Source organism: Macrotis lagotis, chromosome 3 (assembly GCF_037893015.1).
Source record: "Macrotis lagotis isolate mMagLag1 chromosome 3, bilby.v1.9.chrom.fasta, whole genome shotgun sequence".
NCBI lineage: Eukaryota > Metazoa > Chordata > Mammalia > Peramelemorphia > Peramelidae > Macrotis > Macrotis lagotis.
In genome coordinates this window covers 8,058,040-8,075,682 of record NC_133660.1, presented here as the reverse complement: position 1 = coordinate 8,075,682, position 17,643 = coordinate 8,058,040, and the positions used below count along the sequence as shown (strand labels likewise).

Sequence of the window (17,643 nt, the reverse complement as noted above, 5' to 3'; positions counted from 1 at the left end):
AGGTTCCTTTGGGAGAGATAAGGTATTTGGTTTGTATTGATGATATCTTAAAAAATTAACCTTTAAAATTTTCATTAAAAAAAATCTTAACAAGCATTGCTTTTCTTTCCTCCCTCTTCTGACTTCCCCCTTTTTGGGGGGGAAGGGGAAGGGGAGAAAAACAAAGCCCCTATAACAAATATACATCATACAAGCCTACTCTCCCCCTCCTCTACAATTTCATTAGCCCCGTACTTAACGTATTTGGTATTACCCAGGATGCTGTGATAGCAACAAAGATACAGAAGACTTGTGCTCAGGGAGCTTATGGTTTTGTGGAGTTCTACCCTGGAATACAGGTAAGTAAGACAAACTACAAACCACATATGCTATTGTTATGTCATCCATGTGACACACCTGCAAGAATCTAGGCCTGAATAGATAGGCAATCTCAAGAAAAACGAAAATGTTGGCATTCAATAGCAAACACCCTGATAAAGTAAACAATGTAAGGGTGTCTTTCTCCTCAACTTTCCCACTATAACTAGCAAGACTAGCCACAAACTGGGTTAGCTCCCTTTTCATTTGTCCACCTAATTATGAGACCCACAGTTTTAATCTAACATTTTTTTAAGGTTTTTGATTTTGCAAGGCAAATGAGGTTAAGTGGCTTGCCCAAGGCCACACAGCTAGGTGATTATGAAGTGTCTGAGACCGGATCTGAACCCAGGTACTCCTGACTCCAGGGCCGGTGCTTTATCCACTGCACCACCTAGCTGCCCCTTAATCTAACATCTTGAAAGTGAAGTAATAACGATAATACCTCAGAAGAAAAGACACTCAGAGACCAAGGCAGTCTCTGTGATGTACTCAGCATTGCTCAACACAGCCTTGGGAGATTAGAGAAATGCAAATTTAAGCCATTCTGAGACTCCATCCCAGACTCACCAAAGTGGCAAAAGAGCCACAAAAAAGAAATATGAGGGGCGGCTAGGTGCCATAGTGGATAAAGCACCGGCCCTGGAGTCAGGAGTACCTGGGTTCAGATCCGGTCTCAGACACTTCATAATCACCTAGCTGTGTGGCCTTGGGCAAGCCACTTAACCCTGTCTGCCTTGCAAAAACCTAAAAAAAAAGAAAAAAAAGAAACGTGAAAAGTGCTGAAGGGGCTGTGGGAAAACCAGGCACATTGATGCACTGTTGGTGGGCATGTGGACAGTTCTGGACTATCAACCAAACCAGAAAGCAATCTGGAGTTGGACCAAAAGTTCCCAAACTCTGGATGTCCTTTAGCCCAGTTTTAAACCTATATACCTGAATTGAAGAAAGGAAGAGGTTGCATACAAAAATATTTACAGCAGTTCCTTTTGTGATGACACAACATTGAAAACTAATGGGATGTTCTTCAGTGGCAAAATGACTGAATAAGCTGTGGTGAATGAATGTGATGGAGTAGAGTTGGACTAAAAAAATGAGGAAGTAGATGATTTTAAAAAGATGTGAAAAGACATCTGAACTGATGCACAGTAAAGGAATAAAAATCAGAACAATTTATACAATTATAACATCTAAGAAACACAACTTTGAAAGCTTTAAGAATAATGATCACTACAATGACCAGGATTCCAGAGGATTGATGATGAAATATACAACCTACTGCTAGGAGGTGACACATTGGGGGGGGGGGGGGGGGGGAGGAATAAGATTTATATTTTTGCACAAAGCCATTGAGGGAAATTTTTTGTTTGACTAAGCAAATTTCTTAAGAGAGAAATTCTTTCTTTTTTTTCTTCCCAAACAGCATACAATATTCCATATGGGGAAAGAAAATAGACTTCTACTATTTTTTTAAAAAAAGAGAGGTGGAGGCAGTGCCAAAGGTATAAAATGTTGCCAGCACAATCAAATGAGGTCATTATAGTCTTAGTTTTACTTTGCTATAAGAGGTCTCTCATAAAATGGGAATAATCTGAAAATATTTGTAATGGAAAAATAAAATATCAATAACATTTGAAGATTAAAAAAAAGAAACTGGAATAAGCAAAAGATGGAGGATAAGAAAGACCCCATCTCATTTTGGATTAATGATCATGCATCCTTGTAATTAATTATCACTAAATAAAAGTGGCATGAAGGCCCTGGAGTATGTGTGTTAATCTCCCTATAAAGGAAGTGTGTTTTTTTCACTGCTGTTTGGAGGAGACGGGGCCTGACTCTCCCCCACACCTTGGCAAGAGAGCTCGATCCATGCCCAGGGTGCAGGTCCTCCAGGGCAGGCCAACAGCCGCTTGCTAGACCAAAACCCCTTCCCAGCTCCTCCTGGGCTACAGCAAATGTGATTGGATGAATAAGATATTGAAAACAAGAATTGCTGTAAATCAGCCCAAGTGCAGGTGATCCACATGCAGATAATGAAAAGCTGGCTGACTGCACATCCAAACAATTCATTAGTTCTTGGGATATACATAATTTAACAGAGCTTGACTATTAAAGCTTGAGAGTTTCATTTCTGTTACTAATGTCTTTTCAGTAAAATATGGTGCCATTTCTATTCTTAATACAGATCATAACTCATTAAAAGAGACAAGAGTTCAGGACATCCAATCTTTAAAAACTCAGCCTTTGTATTAAGCTGTACAGAGGAAGGAAACAATTCCAACTGATTCTGGAACTTTGAAACCTTCTGGATAACACACACTCACTGATAATGCACAACTGAAAGAAAAGAAAGCCTCACTAGGCACTGCAGTTGAATGGGAACTTTGCAGTCTACAAACATTTTCAATTTAATGAAAAACAGGAACTTGAAAACAAGTGTAACCATTTTTTGGTTTTGCGGCATTGGACCTATTTTAATGAATCATCTTCCTTTAGTACTGTGAAACCTTAGCTGAAGTAATAGAGAAAATGGCCTTTCTAAGGCCTGGTTATCCTTAGGGACACTGATAAAATTAGGAACAAGTATTCTATATAAAGAGGAATGGGACCTAAGGTATGCAGAGGTACCTAAATGAGCAAAGGAGCCAGGTCCAGATTGTCTTTCTTTGGCCAGTTGTAGAAAGAGCTCGGTTATTTCCCTCTACTGTCAGTGGCATCATCATGGGAAAATGAAGAAGAGACCATGACCATTCACTTAGTGACATAAATATGCTTGTTTTAGAAAGGACTGCAAATATTTCCTTCTTTAATGGATAGGCATTTGTGATAATGAGTCGGAGAGGCAGAGTTGACAGGGGTCTGGCCTTGGCTTCAAGAGGAGCTGGGCCCAGGCCCTGTTTCATGCTGGTCTGTGACTCTGGAGGAAATCACTTAGTCTCAATGTTGGGTTGTTGCCTATCCAATGACGTTTCAGGTCATCTTTCCTGCTGAACCATCCCTCCCACTTAACTCATCTCCATTTTGATGGATGGCACTTCCATCTTCTCCATCAGCCTGGTCTGCTGCTCTCATTACCTTCCTCTTGCCTGCTCCACTGTCCTTCCATCTCGCTCCAAGTCTTCCCTCCTTCCAGTCTGTCCTTTGAGCTCTCATCCAAGTAACACTTGTAATGTACTAAAGTTTCCTGGGCTTTCTCCTGCCTTCCAAGTGGGGTGAAAAACCTTTTCCTTGGCAATCCAAGGCCTTCCCAGCCTGGCTCTAACCATATAACCTGTAACACAGGGTCTTAAGTCCCAGCTAGGTGGGCCAGCTCCCATCTTTCCTTCTCAGTATAACTTCGCCCATCTGGGGCACCTTACTCTCATCCCCCTCCCCACCCTTCCTTCCTCCCCCTCCAAGGCCAACATCTTTCTTAAGTCCTGCAAGGGCTGACCCTGATGCTACCTCCTCTGGGAAGGCCCCCCTGGAGGCCAGTAGGTGCTCAGTAACAGTGATGAGAGCCCATGGGTCAGTGGAAGGAGAAAGGAAGGGCTAGAGATGTGGAGACAAGGGTTCGACAAGAGAGGTTGCATGTGTGGTGAGAAGGGTGAGGTCTGGAAGATGAGGAGGTGTACAATGGAATAAGATCTGCAACAGAGCCCATAGACGATCTGTGCCTGGTCCATCTGATTAAATGAATTCTCCAGGAGTCAATGAGGATGTGTAAGTTTTAACCTTGATCAATGAGGAGTTTAGGAGAAGAAAAGCATTTTTACAGCTCTCTGTAAAGATAACAAGCTTTAACTGTCATCAGCAAAGAGAGTTTTTTTCCCTTGTTATGGTTGGAAGGAGACTGCAAGAGGACTAAGAGGAAGATCTCATTTCCTAAGGGAACTCAGTTTAACCTTTTAGCTAGTTAATAAATAAGAAAGGAATCCTTGAGAAGAGACTATAATTGGTATCCTGAATGGAATGAATGCTAAGACTTTAAGAAGTGAGAAACCAAGAGTAGAAGTGATGATTTGAAGTGATCTAGCTATTAGCTTTTTCACAGTTAAAATATTGTAAATAATTACGATGATGAACTTCTTCCTCCAAAGAAGGGCAGCACTTTATAATTTATAATCTTAAAGAATGACCAATGGCCCCAGGGGTCACTAAGCCTATAATATATCCATGTACATACAGTATAGAATTTCAAAATTGATCACACTCATTCTTGGCTTATATGGATGCAGTGGTCACTCCTTATTCACCTAGCTTAATTTATTACCATATCCATTCTCCAGAGTTCTAAGGTGTATATACACAAAGAGCTATGGAAAAGGAAAAGATTAATAAGGAATAGAGTAAACAGAGAATATTAGCACTGAAGACAGAATCTTAGTGAAGAAAAGAGGTAATCAGGAGACTATGTTGTGATGGAATCTGGGAGAGAAGTGTTTTTGTAGATATTTATAGCAATTCTTTCTATGGTGATTAAGAATTAGCAACTAAAAGGATGGCCATCAATTGGAGAATAGCTGAATGAGTTGCAGTAAATGACTGTAATGGAATATTGTTGTGCTGTAAGAAATGATAAGATGACTTCAGAAAAATGTGGAAAGACATATGAAAAGATGTAAAGTGAAGTGAGCAGAACACTGTACACAGGAACAGCAATATTGTATGATGAATGGTGAATGTCTTAGCTATTCTCAGCAATATAATGTTCTAAAACTGATATGGAAATGTTTTACATGCTTACACATAAATAACGTATAGCAGATAGTTACCATCTCAGGAAGGGGGAGTGGAAGAAAGAATTGGATGAAATTTGAAATTTAAAACTTAAAAAAAATTAATGTTAAAATTATTTTTACATGTAATTAAGGAAAAAATAAAAATACTATTTTAAAAAGTGTTTTTGTAAAGAAATAGGGATTAATAGTACCAGAGTTAGGCATGAGTTACAGAAGTGGTAGCATTGCATAAATGATCAAGTGTTTTTGAACAGCTGATGACGATCATCATGAGATCCAGACTATTTTATTTGACAATGAAAAGAAAAAGGACAGAGTGGTCAACAGGAGACTTATTATACTCTTGGTAAGGTATATAGCCTTTGCAGTTGCTTTCTTTGTTCTCTGCTAAATGAGGCAGAGAGAGAATTGAATTTCCTAACTAATTAGGCATACTAGAAAGGCAAATTAAGGCTGTCTCTTTAATTTATTCTAATAGTTTAAATACTGTGAATAGACTGTGACTGAGAAAGAGAGAAACCATAACAGTTGGAGACAATGATATCAAACAATCTTGAAACTTGGTGGAGTCTGACTCCAAGATATGATTCAAAATGGGGTAGAAAGGAACACTTAAGTGTAAGTGTATGAGAAAGACAAATGCTATAGGCAAGCTATGATTAACAACAAGGATGAGTGAGAAAGGTGCCATTTGAATCTGAGTAATTACTTCCTTGAAGAGCTTCCTTCACATGAATTTGTTGATTGATATTTATTTGCTATATTTAGGGGAATAAAACAGAATGAAAATATTTGTTAAGTACTTTAAAAAATAGCCTAGAAAAGTCTTGCTAATCTCAGGGGGAACTCTTCAACAAAGACTAAGAATATTAAGGCATCTGTCACTCAGTGGTGACACATACTAATTGCAAATGTGTACACACACACACACACACACACACACACACACCCCCCCCTTCCCCATGTGAAAACCTGCTTGGATGTTAAATCTTACTTCATATTACCAACAGATCACCAAATCCCCACAATTTATTTCCACACGCCATTTTCTAGTGTACTCCTCTATCCCTTAATGGGGTGACCAGGATGGGATCATGCTGAATTTCTCACATCCCCCTGCACCAGCACTAGTAAGTACAAGATGGACTGGCAGAAGGAAAGAGAAGATCCACTGATGATCCCAAGTCTCCAATCAGTCTTTGGTTCCGACTTTCTTTGCTGACTAACAATACTTGAAAGACAGAAGCTCGAGACTATCTTTCTTCCCTCGCCTTTATTCCCCATGCCAGGAAAGAACTAAAAAGGGGGATCCAGGAAGTAGGAGAAACACAAAAGAAGAACTAAGAACACCCCCCCCAATGGCCCAGCCTGTGCATTGCCATTTCCAAGTGTTTCTACAGTGAACAAATGATTGGCAAACCTCTCCCCTTCACACCTTTAACATTGCTTTTTTGGTTAGTGTGAGAGAAATTATAATAAATTTTGACAGACAATGGCAACAGGTCAGACAATTATGTAAAAGGCCTTGCTGGCTGCCATTTTCTTTTTTTTAAAACTGAAGCCCAAAGAAAGGTATTGGGATGACAGAAATAGACACTTGACATGACCTACTGGAGCCGCTCTGTCAGAGAACAATCACAAAGAGGCCCACTCTTTCAGGATCATTGATCCGGACTCTGCTTCTCTGCCGGGCTGGTCCGGCCCACACTGGGCTCCCAAAGTCCTGGCGCCCACAGCTTCAAAGTCCTCCTTTCACACTTACTTTTGATTTGCTGTGTCGGATGAGGGCAGAGAGGAGTCTGTTGGACTCCCCCATGACACCGGCATGATCTTTGGCTTCGCACCACTCCACCAAACGTTGGACTAACTTGACATTTTTCCCCAACTGCTCAGCAGCTTCTACTATAGAGAAAAGAAGGCAGAGGACAAAAGGGCAGAACACCTTCAGAGATACAGCTGAAACTATGCAAATAGCATGAAGCGGGAAGAAAGCCCAAGCTTAGAAAGCAGGACTATTTCATGAAAATGAGACCTCAGAACAATTGACCCAGTTGGGTTGTCTGGTCTGCATCAAAATAGCATGCCCTGAAATGCAAATGATTAGTAACTGATAATGTCTTCTGGGAGAAGTTCATGTCCCTGAGGTCCCTGGGCACCCTGGCCGTGAGGGAGACAAAAAGGCCTCTATTCAAGGAAATGTGCTCTTAGTTTAATTCTACATTCCAAAATATTACAAGTAATGTAGATTACTGAGTAGTGCACAAATACTAGTCCTTGGAAAAAAGAAAGTTATTTATTGTGCTTATAATAAGAACTTAGCAAGTTAGGCAGCTAGATGGCTTAGTAGATAAAGTACTGGCCCTGGAATCAGGAGGACCTGAGTTTAAATCTAGTCTCAGAGACTTAATTACCTAGCTGTGTGACCTTGGGCAAGTCATTTAACCCCATTGCCTTGCAAAAAAATACAAACAAAAAAAGATTTTAGCAAGTTTATCAAGTTTTAACCTATTTAATCAGGGTAGAAAGGAAAACAAAGTGAAAATTGACATAGTATAGGATAAAAAGAGTATTTTTCCTGATTTGCTTATAATGAATGTCTGATGGATTAATAGTTTAGTTATCTAAAGAAATGAAGTATAATATTGATCAAGAGAGTTTGATTTTAAAAACTCAGAATAATTGCTGGGAATATCCAAGGCAAAACAAAACTTACATTCAAGCATGGGGAATTTATTTAAGATAATTGTCTTTATCTTTCATTTGATATAGTTACCTCAATTCTTTTTAATAAATGTGAATATGGAATAAAATTCATTTTTTTCAACTAGAAACCACAATAAAAGATCACCAGGCCAAAAAGAGTTCTTTAAGTTGGAAACTAATTTTTACCTTGTGCATCTATTAACATTCTTAATGTTCCCAGGAGTTTGAACTGCACAGGAGGCATCTCAGATTTGAGGAATTTCAGTACTGCTTCTGCAACACCAGCTGACAACATCTTAGCTTTATTTACAACTAGGAAGAGGAAAAAAAAATTCTTTAATAAAAGTGGAATTTGGAATCTACATGACTAAATATATTATCCTATTTTCACTTCCAGAGGTAGTCCTGACCCTTTTCTATGACTTAAAATAATAAAGCATACTTAAAAAAACAAAACTATTTTAGGCAAATCATTTATCCTCTCAGACCCCCAAGAAACTCAAAGAGAACAGTTGCTACTATTTCTGAAGATCATTTCAGAGAAATAAAAATGAAACATATTTTTTGCTTCTTGGCAGATAGATGACAGATTAGACGGGCAAATCAAGACCTTTCCAGACAGGAAGAATATTGTTTGCTGGGCTATAATTAATTTTTACAGGGGAAGACTTCTAGTTCATGGGGAATAATTTAGTGGCTAGTGAGCAGAGAAGCAAAGAAAGAAAAGACTCAATTCAATATCAGAAAATATACAGAAGAGGGGTGGCTAGGTGGTGCAGTAGACAGAGTACCAGCCCTGGAGTTAGGAGTCCCTGAGTTCAAATCCGGCCTCAGACACTTAATTACTTAGCTGTGTGACCTTGGGCAAGTCATTTAACCCCATTGCCTTGCAAAACAAAAATAAAATAAAAAATAAGAAAACAAATTCAGAAGCAGACACAAACTGGGTAATTTTGTTTTTGTTTAGTTTAATAGTACTTTAGAAAAAATGCACCCAACATAAACTCCTGGCTTTATACCTAGTCCTCTATTTGGTTTTGGTTTTTTGGAATGTTTCTATTTGTTAATGATCAAATTCCTAATAGCAATGAAAATTCAAGTTCAAAAAAAAAAATTGTTGTCAATTTGCATTGGTCGAGGGAGCACCAATAAAATCAATCTGAAGTCTGTATGCTCACACCCCCCCCAAACCAAAATCAAAGAACTACAAGTTCATGTGAACTCATTCACATCCAGATAAATCCATGCAGAAATTTAAGAGAAAATAAATTTAAAACTCAAACTTGGTAGCTAGAAATCCTTTAGTCCCAAAGGACAGTACTAGTGAGTGTTTTTCCTCCTTGATTATTTTTTTTTCTTTTCTTGAGACCACGTCTTTCTATTTTCCTATCTAGTCCAGGTGGGAAGAATGAGGGCTACTCCTGAGCCTAACCCCATTATTGATGAACACAAGAGTTTCACCTCCCCCATTTATACTGACCTGGGCCAGTTTACTCCTCCTCAGGAAGTCTGGTGGTCCCTTGTTCTCAAGGATTCATGGGGACTTTCAAAGGTTGGGTGCTCATTATGTATAGAGTTGGTAAAAACCCATTATATTTCAACCCCAATTTTGTATCCTAATTTTTCTAGGATAACCTAGGATCTTATCAAAGAATAAACCCTGTAGGACATGAACATAGCCAAATCTCTAGCTTGTGTCTCTGTCGATGCTACCACAGCCAGTAACAAGAGCACAATATCAGGGTAGGGCATTCTTATAATTCACCTCAATATGCATTAACCAAGTGAGTACAAAACACTCTCCTAAACTAGGGGCACAAAGACAAGAAATATGGCCTGTAAGTAGAGAAGTAAATGCAAGGTAATCTGATGAGGGGAGCAGCATTAACAGTGCAGGGGCCAGAAGGGGAGCATTCCAATAAAATAAAGCTGAAAAAGCAGGTGAGGACTAGACTGTGAAGGGCTTTAAAAAAGCAGTCTGAAGAGATTAGACTTTATCCTTAGGATAATGGGCCATTAAAGGCTTTTGAGCAGAAGAGTAGACCAGATAGAACTGTGCTCTTTTGGGAAGCATTGTAGATAAGAGAAGCAGGAAGCAGGGGGCCCAGGAGGAGGTGAGGAAGGAGGATTCTGACTAAAACGGGGTCATGGAAGTGGACAGGAGATGTCAGATATAAATAATAAGTCAGATGCAAGGACACAGGGTTGGACAGTGAACGAGAGGGAAGAGGAGGTCCATGGAGGGATAGATTCATTGGGAGGAGGTCTGGGGATCTGAACCAAAGCCTGGCCAAGCACACACCCTTGGTCTGGGGTCCAAGCGGAGTCACTTCATGTAATGCCTCAGTTTCCCTTAGTGCATGTTAAGGAGAATCATGTGTATGTATTTGTTGAGGTAGGTGGTTCAATCAGTCCCACACAACAAGTGCCTTGCAAAGACTTCTTAAACCTGAGGCTTACCTGGAATTGCCAGGTTTCGCAGGGCACTCAGGGCTGCATGCTGAACGGTCACATTTCCATCTTCCACATGCCTATCTAAGAGGTCCATGAGTTTTTGCACAATTCCATTGTCTACCATATGAATGCAATTTCCATCTGAACAAAATGAAAGCATCATATTGTTTCATATCCTAGTAGAGTTCACATGCCTGACATTATGATCATATTTATAATCAAGGTATTTCCCCCAAAATAGGAAATGAAAATGGAATACATCACCCACCACTTATATTGCCACTTAAGCCAGAGCAAAACCAGAAGTGAACGCCTCAACCCTAGCCCCAAATTTCCTAAACACAGCATAAAAAAACAAACACACACCAGACTAATGACAAGTCCAATAGGTCCTTGGGCGGCTACAGAGTGTTGGATCTGGAAATCAGGAAGACCCAAGTTTGCATTCTGCCTCAGATGTTTCTATGATGTGTGATCCTAGGCAAATTATTTAACCTGTTTATCTCAATTTCTTCCTCTATAAAATGAGAATAATAACAGCACCTACTTTTCAGGGTGGTTGTAAGGATAAAAAGGGGTAGTATTTTTAAGTGCTTCACAATCCAGAGACCTGTAACCAAGTTGTAAAGATGGAACACAATACTTAGGTTCCAGTGATTTGCAATCTGGGAGTTTAACATCTGAAAGATGATTCTACTCTGACTATTGGGTCTCCCAAATCTGAGGATCCTAAACATAAAAGCCAAAGAATATTTCCCCTAAACCATCTATCTAAGCTCTCTCAGCAAAAAAAAGGCAAATCATCTATACAGCATGTCCTCAGGTTATGAAAAGAGTCTTGTTTAACATCCTGGTTCCCCTGGGAAAGTCATTGATTTAGAAACAATGCACAGAAATGTTGGGTCTTTCCTGAAGAGTGTCAAATTTCATGCTGGTAGGGAAATTCATTGAGACAGTGCGGATCCTCAACAAGTGAAAGTTAAAAAAAAATAGATCAACTCACCATTCCTGGCAAAATTTGCAATAGCCAAAGCTCCTGCCAGTTGTAACTGATGGTTATTGGAAGGAACCCAAGAAAGGACCCTTTGGAACACGCTGCCTTTTCCTCCTTCAAACAGTTTCTGCATGGACTCATCTGCACATACACAATTGAACAAGCGGAAAAGTTTTAATGGCTATCTCAGAGACTAGAGGAGCAGCTTAATTAGAAGCAGCCTATTTCTAGATGATGAGCAGCTCCTATTCTGATGCCAACATTTTTGCAGATCAGTAGGAGGGGCTGTGGGTTTAATAAACACCACTGGAGGAAAATCAAAGAAAGTCAACTGAAGCAAACCTCTTCTCTGGGGGGCATGGAAAGCCTCTTTGCCTCTCACCTCCAAGCAGGAGGAGAACCATCAGATCCGAGGCTGTCTTGAGCTCAGCCATGTCTTCTTCTCTCTCGCTGTCCACGGTCTGTTGAACGATCTCGAGGAGGCATTCTACGAGGCCTGCTTCGACCAGCTGCAGCTTAATAGCATCTGAGGAACAGGAGGAGTCAATGAATCCACAGGCACCTAACGAAGTGGGCCGACTGACTGGCAGCTGGCTAGCTGGGGGTGCAGGGGAGAGAGGGCCAGAAGACCCGGCAAGTGTGGGACCCGAGGCAAGGCTCTGAGCCCCAGTCTCCAGCTGCCTCAAAGGGTTGTGGGGAGGATGAAGTGAGGTAGTAATACAGTGTGCAACAATAAAAGCAGCATACAGATGCTGGGCTTGTGTGACTGGGCCAGGGGCTGGAGATATGAAGCTAAAGGGGCCAGTCTCTTCCTTCCATAAGCTCATATTCCAGTGGGGAAGTGTACTTATGTGGATGGATAGTAAAAATATACAAAGAAAATACAAGGTAGCTTTGGTGAGCTCAGGTGCCCGCACCAGTGGCTGGTGGAGAAAAGGGAGGAAGCCCCGCAGAAGAGGGTTTGAGCCAAGTCTGGGGGAGACCAGAGGCTTCAGAGGTGAAGGGCTACATGTTTGAGCTTGAGACCAAGAGTCTTATTAACAACTAATATGTATAGACCATTTAAGGTTTGCAAAAGTACTTTACAAATAGTATCTCTTTTTATCCTCACAACAACCCTGAGTGATAGATGCTATTATCATCATCCTCATTTTATAAGATGAGGAAACTGAGGCAGACAGGTTAAAGTGACTTGCCCAAGTCATCCAGCTGATAAGTGTTAGATTTGTGAGGTTAGATTTGAACTTGGGTCTTCCTGACTCAAGGGCCATAGATCCTCAAGTATCCACTGCACCACCTAGCTGCCTTGGGAAGAAAAAAGGGAAGTCCAGTACTTTGATAATAGCACTGTTGAAGAGATTTAAAGAACTCCCAAGAAGTGGACAGCTAGGTGGCACAGTGGATAGAGCACTGGCCCTGGAATCTGGAGGACCTGAGTTCAAATGCACATAATAATGGCCTAGCTGTGTGACCTTGGGCAAGTCACTTAACCCCACTGCCTCGGATAAAAACAAAAAAAAAAATTAAAGTACGCCTAGAAGAATAGGAAATAACAATTCCCTCCACATTTTTCCCATTAAAAATGTGTGTACATTTCTATTTCACCTCAATGTGATCCTAACCAAGTTTTTTTTTTACCTCTATTATTCAGAGATGGTTCAAAAGGACAATTTAACTCCTTAAAATCATTTTATGTAGACTAGAATTAAAAAATATCACTAATGAATACAAATTTGTATTTTTTAATCTGTTTTAAAGAAACTATGAAAGGGAAGCGACTATCTCTAAATTTCAATTTAGAACAATCTACCCAATCAGTTAATGGAGATTTCTGCTGCTAGGTGTTCTTCTAATCAAATAACAAATCCACCCATAAGCCTTCATTTGGCTCCTTGTGTGCACCAGGTCTGGGCTGGGCCATAGTTAGTAAATACAGAAGGGACAGTAGACATCCCATCCATCTAGCCATAGTTTGTCAGCACAAAGCTGGAGCTATAGTGTCTCTCTTCCATCAGACTGGGAGCTCCCCAAGATCAAGAACTGGTGGTTCACCTTTCACAGCTTAATACAATGTCTGGTCCATAGAAAGAGACTTAATCTGACTGACATTTGATTCACAGAGAAGTAAATACAAGAAACACAAAAAATTCAAAGTGACTTCAGGGGAGGTATTTACAACTATGGACCATCAGAAAAGGGATTTCCCACTGGGCCTTTAAAGCAGCCAGGTGATTCAAGAGAGTGGACAGAGAGTGGAACGGCAGGGACAAGGTCTGAAGACAGGAGATGGACCATGGATGGACTCTGGACTAGAGGAGAATATATCATCAGCCTAGAAAAGACAGAATCAGATTGGGAAAGGCTTGAAGTGCCACACAGAGGAGATGAAGTTTATTCCAGAGACAAATTAAAGCCCCCAGGGGCTTCTTAGAGATTAACATCGCCCATAGGATGATTAATTGGGGGGGGGCTGGTGTGGGTGCCTTAGAGGATGGGCTGGCAGCAAGATGGGAGGACCCACTACGTCTTTTTCTGAAAAGACAGAGAAACTCCTCCAGATTTAACAGGCTGAGGACTCAGGCTGGTTGAAGGAATACAAAAGCCACAAGGAGCTGGTACTAGGTACTGAGGAAGGAGGGGCAGAGGGGTGCAGAATCGAGGGAGCCTCTGTGAGCAGAGGCTAGGCTAGGCTGAAGGAAGGGCCATCACAGACTCCAAGGTCCTTTTAGTCTAGGATGGAGCCTGACCTGGTCAGCACTGGCCTGGCCCTCAGAGAAGGAAGAGGCTTGGAGAGTAGAGGGTAGCTACTCTGGGGAGCACAGCTGTGGGAGAGAAAGGGGAGCAAGTCAAAGGCTTCCAGTCAACAAAGTTCCTCATTTCTCCCAGGATTCTTCAGCTCCTCAGGAACAGGAAGAAGGAAGGTATGTGACAGCAATCATCCATGGTTAAGACTCGGCAAATAAAGGGAAAAGGGGGGCATTATTTTAAGTCCTGACCACAGGATAAAGACTGGGCAGGAAAGTAAGAGAAGAGAACAAGAACAAGGACCAATGGTTATACTTAAGGTAAAAAGCCCATTAACCTCAATGGGTTCTAAGGGGTCCTGGGCCATAGGAAGGGGTGGGGAGGGAAAAGAAAGGTGGAGGGGAACACTTGGTGGCTTCAAGGGTCATTCTGGGGGGAACTGGAGCTGGGGGAGGAAATGGGGGGAAGGCAAGGGATAAAGCTTGTCCTCATAATTACAGGTCTTCTGCCACCTAGTTGTCTAGGATTGGTTTTGAGTTGGGATTGGAAGGAAAGGAAGAAGGAAACTGAGGAAAATTATAGTTAGAAAGGAGAATGTCAACATTCGGGATCATAGAGCTTCTCTCTCTGTGTCTCCCCCGCCCCCCGTCCCATCTCTCTTGATCCTTGTTTCTGTCTCTCTCTCCCTCCCTCTGTCTTTCTGTTCTCTCTCTCTCTCTCTCTCTCTCTCTCACTTATCTGTTTCTATGTGTGCTGCATCCTCCCTCAGCAGCTTGTAACTTCCTTGGGGATATAAGCTGTCTTCCATTTCTGTTTTGCCCATGATGGGTGAGTTAATAAATCATGGCTGAATTCAAGATGTTGAATGCTTCCCCCACCCCCAAGAAGGCAGGAGGCTCCAGGAGCAGGGATGCATTGGCCTTTTCAATCTTTAAATCCTTAATGAAAGTCAGTCCTTAATGAACATTTGTGGAATCAAATGCTATGAATCCTACAACCCCTGTATTTGTGCTGAGTGAATCATGACACTCTATTCCACCCACAGATCCCCTTTGTCAGTTCCCTTCAAAAGAAAGACCAGCATTTCTGCTGATTTTCTAAGAGTTTCTCAAGTCACCAACATTTGTTGGGTAGGCAAGTCTTTAGAAGGAAGGGCAGGGCTCTTCATCGTGCTGAGCAATTCTGATCTCCCTCCTCAGCATCTTCTTCCCTACAGAAGGACCATGACTAAGGAAAATCATGAAGAGGGAACAGTTATTGATGCTTTTCACAGTTACCTACCTGGTTAGTTCCTGGTACAAAATTTCTGCCTTTCCTGCCCCCTAAATCAATGATTTAAAGTTCATATAAGAATGTGGAGAATGTTCAAGCAGGATAGTTTTTTAATAGGTGTGTTTGCTCCGAGTTGCACTGAAAGTAGGGCGTTTCCTTGGTTACAGAATACTGGACTGTAAAAGTGCTCTGACTCGAATTAAAATTTATGATGGGAGAGGTCTTTCTGAAATAAAATCTAGAATATACAAGTTATACATAATACTTTTTAGGCTGGTGATTGGACCACCTTCTGCCTACTTAAAGACTGTATCACAAGTAGTAATGTATTATAGGGGCCTAGAGATGGAGGTAGGATTCTTAACGAGTTTACAAATGCGCAGCCCATTGCAAAGCTGTAAAACAGGCCAGGACAAGATGATGACAAGGAAATGAAAATGTCATGATTCTAAAATATTCTAGGGAATGTTGGATGCAGTACATGTGCATGAAATTCAAATCTGGGAAAAATAATTTGTATATCCTAAGGTTATCAAATTAGCATCAGGTCTAAATCCAACAAGAAAAAGTCTTCATGCAATTAAAAACATAAAATGCTATCAATCTTTTTTTTCCTATAACCACATAAATAATATGGGAAAAAACTTGATTTGTTTATGAGTGATAGGATTAGTAAGAGATTTACATGAAGATATTACAGTGAAAATTATCCTATTTATCTTGCCCAAGAATTTTAGTCCTAATCAATATTTCAGGTCTTTTTTAAAGGAAAGAACATTTTTCCTTGCAAGTTTTCTTTTCATGAGCTATTCTTTTCATAGGTCAAACCCAATAAAGAAACTAATTTTCACTTGCAATGACAACAGAGTGGTTTCCAGGTCTGAAGGTCCTGATATATGATACTGCAAAGTGCAAACTTTGTTAAAAAGCAACATCCCAGGGGCAGCTAGGTGGCGCAGTGGATAAAGCACCGGCCCTGGAGTCAGGAGTTCAAATCTGGTCTCAGACACTTAATAATTACCTAGCTGTGTGACCTTGGGCAAGCCACTTAGCCCCATTGCCTTACAAAAACTTAAAAAAAGAAGTGAATAATCTACCAGAGGACCAAGAATTATGGGATAAACTAAAAATGATTAACCTGATGGTCTGTTTGACCGTCATGCAGTATGCTAACTGGGGGACCTTGGGCATGTTTCCATCTCTCTTGATCTGAGGCTTCTCATGGGTAAATTGAGGGGTTGGATTAGATTAACTCTAAGATCTCTCCCACCTCTGGATGACCCTGTGAATTCTTCTTACTCTCTAACATTAAGTATTCATTCTTGAAGCATGAAAAATATAGATTTATTCTGGCACAGATGAGACAAATGAACCAAAAGGCTGATCTAAAGTGGCTGCTCTATTTGTTCAGTCTAGAATAGCTAGTGCAGACCATCCTAGAAGTAAAGGGCAAGTGGAATACAGAGTAAAAAAGACCTTGCATTTGGTGCCAAAGAACTGAGTTCAAATCTTACCTTGGATAAATCACTTAACCTTTGCAGTCCACATGTGTCTGAACTAAAACAATGAAGGTTTGGCCTCAAATAGGCCTAATTATCACTTTTTAATTCTAAATTGATGGTGATATGGGAAATAAATCAAGATATTAATACAGCACAGAAGGCCTTAAATAATTGACAACTCAATCAGAATTTAGCAGAGAGACTGAAAAAGACCTGATCACCAAGGAAGGTTCATCTATTTCTCACCATTTTCTGCCAAAGGAGCCAAAACTTCAAAAATCATTTCCTTTTTGTCATGTTCTATCTGCTTCTTGAAGAGCTTTACCAACTCTTCGGCAACATTTGTATATGCAAACTGTTCTTTACTTGACTCTGCGAAATAAGAGAAGAAATGAAAGGACAATTAAATAAGTAAAGTTCTAAAACTGTTGACTTCATTCATTCATTCTCAGGTCATTCTGTACCATGAATCATAGACATACATGTTCTTTAAAAGACAGGAACAATTCAGTCTGCTACTGAATGCTGCTGAATGAAAGGGAAGATGTTTGAGGTTTCAGGGAAAAACGTACTGACCCAGATCATCATCTTCAAGGTTTAAGATTTCTACAGTCACATAACTATAGGTCATCAGAACCACAAAGAGATTATAAAGTCATAAATTCAAACTTTCAAGGCTTTCCATCAAAGAGGAAAAAATAAGCCATGCCTGAATTCCTTTTGCTTTGCTAAGATTCAAGATGAACACTCTTCTCTGGTGCCATTCATGGATAAGCTGCCAGGCCACGGTCATATGGATTCTAACCCCCTTACCTTCTGGGAACCCATTCCTCCAGGGAAAGAAGACAGAGCTCTGCTGTACCTTAAAAAGTACTGCTACTAATAGGAATCAACC

At 40.6% G+C, this 17,643-nt stretch overlaps 1 protein-coding gene across 5 annotated transcripts in view; it reads right to left on the bottom strand.

Moving 5' to 3' along the window:
- The window catches only part of RAP1GDS1 (Rap1 GTPase-GDP dissociation stimulator 1), a 200,185-nt gene that overhangs the window by 14,325 nt on the left and 168,217 nt on the right, over positions 1–17,643 (bottom strand). For 3 of the 5 annotated variants that reach the window (XM_074228073.1, XM_074228075.1, XM_074228077.1), the window contains 6 exons: positions 16,995–17,120; positions 11,612–11,755; positions 11,239–11,370; positions 10,242–10,376; positions 7,968–8,093; positions 6,841–6,980 (listed from right to left, as the gene is read on the bottom strand). In XM_074228073.1, coding sequence (XP_074084174.1) covers positions 6,841–6,980; positions 7,968–8,093; positions 10,242–10,376; positions 11,239–11,370; positions 11,612–11,755; positions 16,995–17,120 — 803 coding nt within the window. The remainder of the gene's footprint in view (positions 1–6,840; positions 6,981–7,967; positions 8,094–10,241; positions 10,377–11,238; positions 11,371–11,611; positions 11,756–16,994; positions 17,121–17,643) is intronic. The other 2 variants (XM_074228074.1, XM_074228076.1) reach the window with 1 other exon arrangement.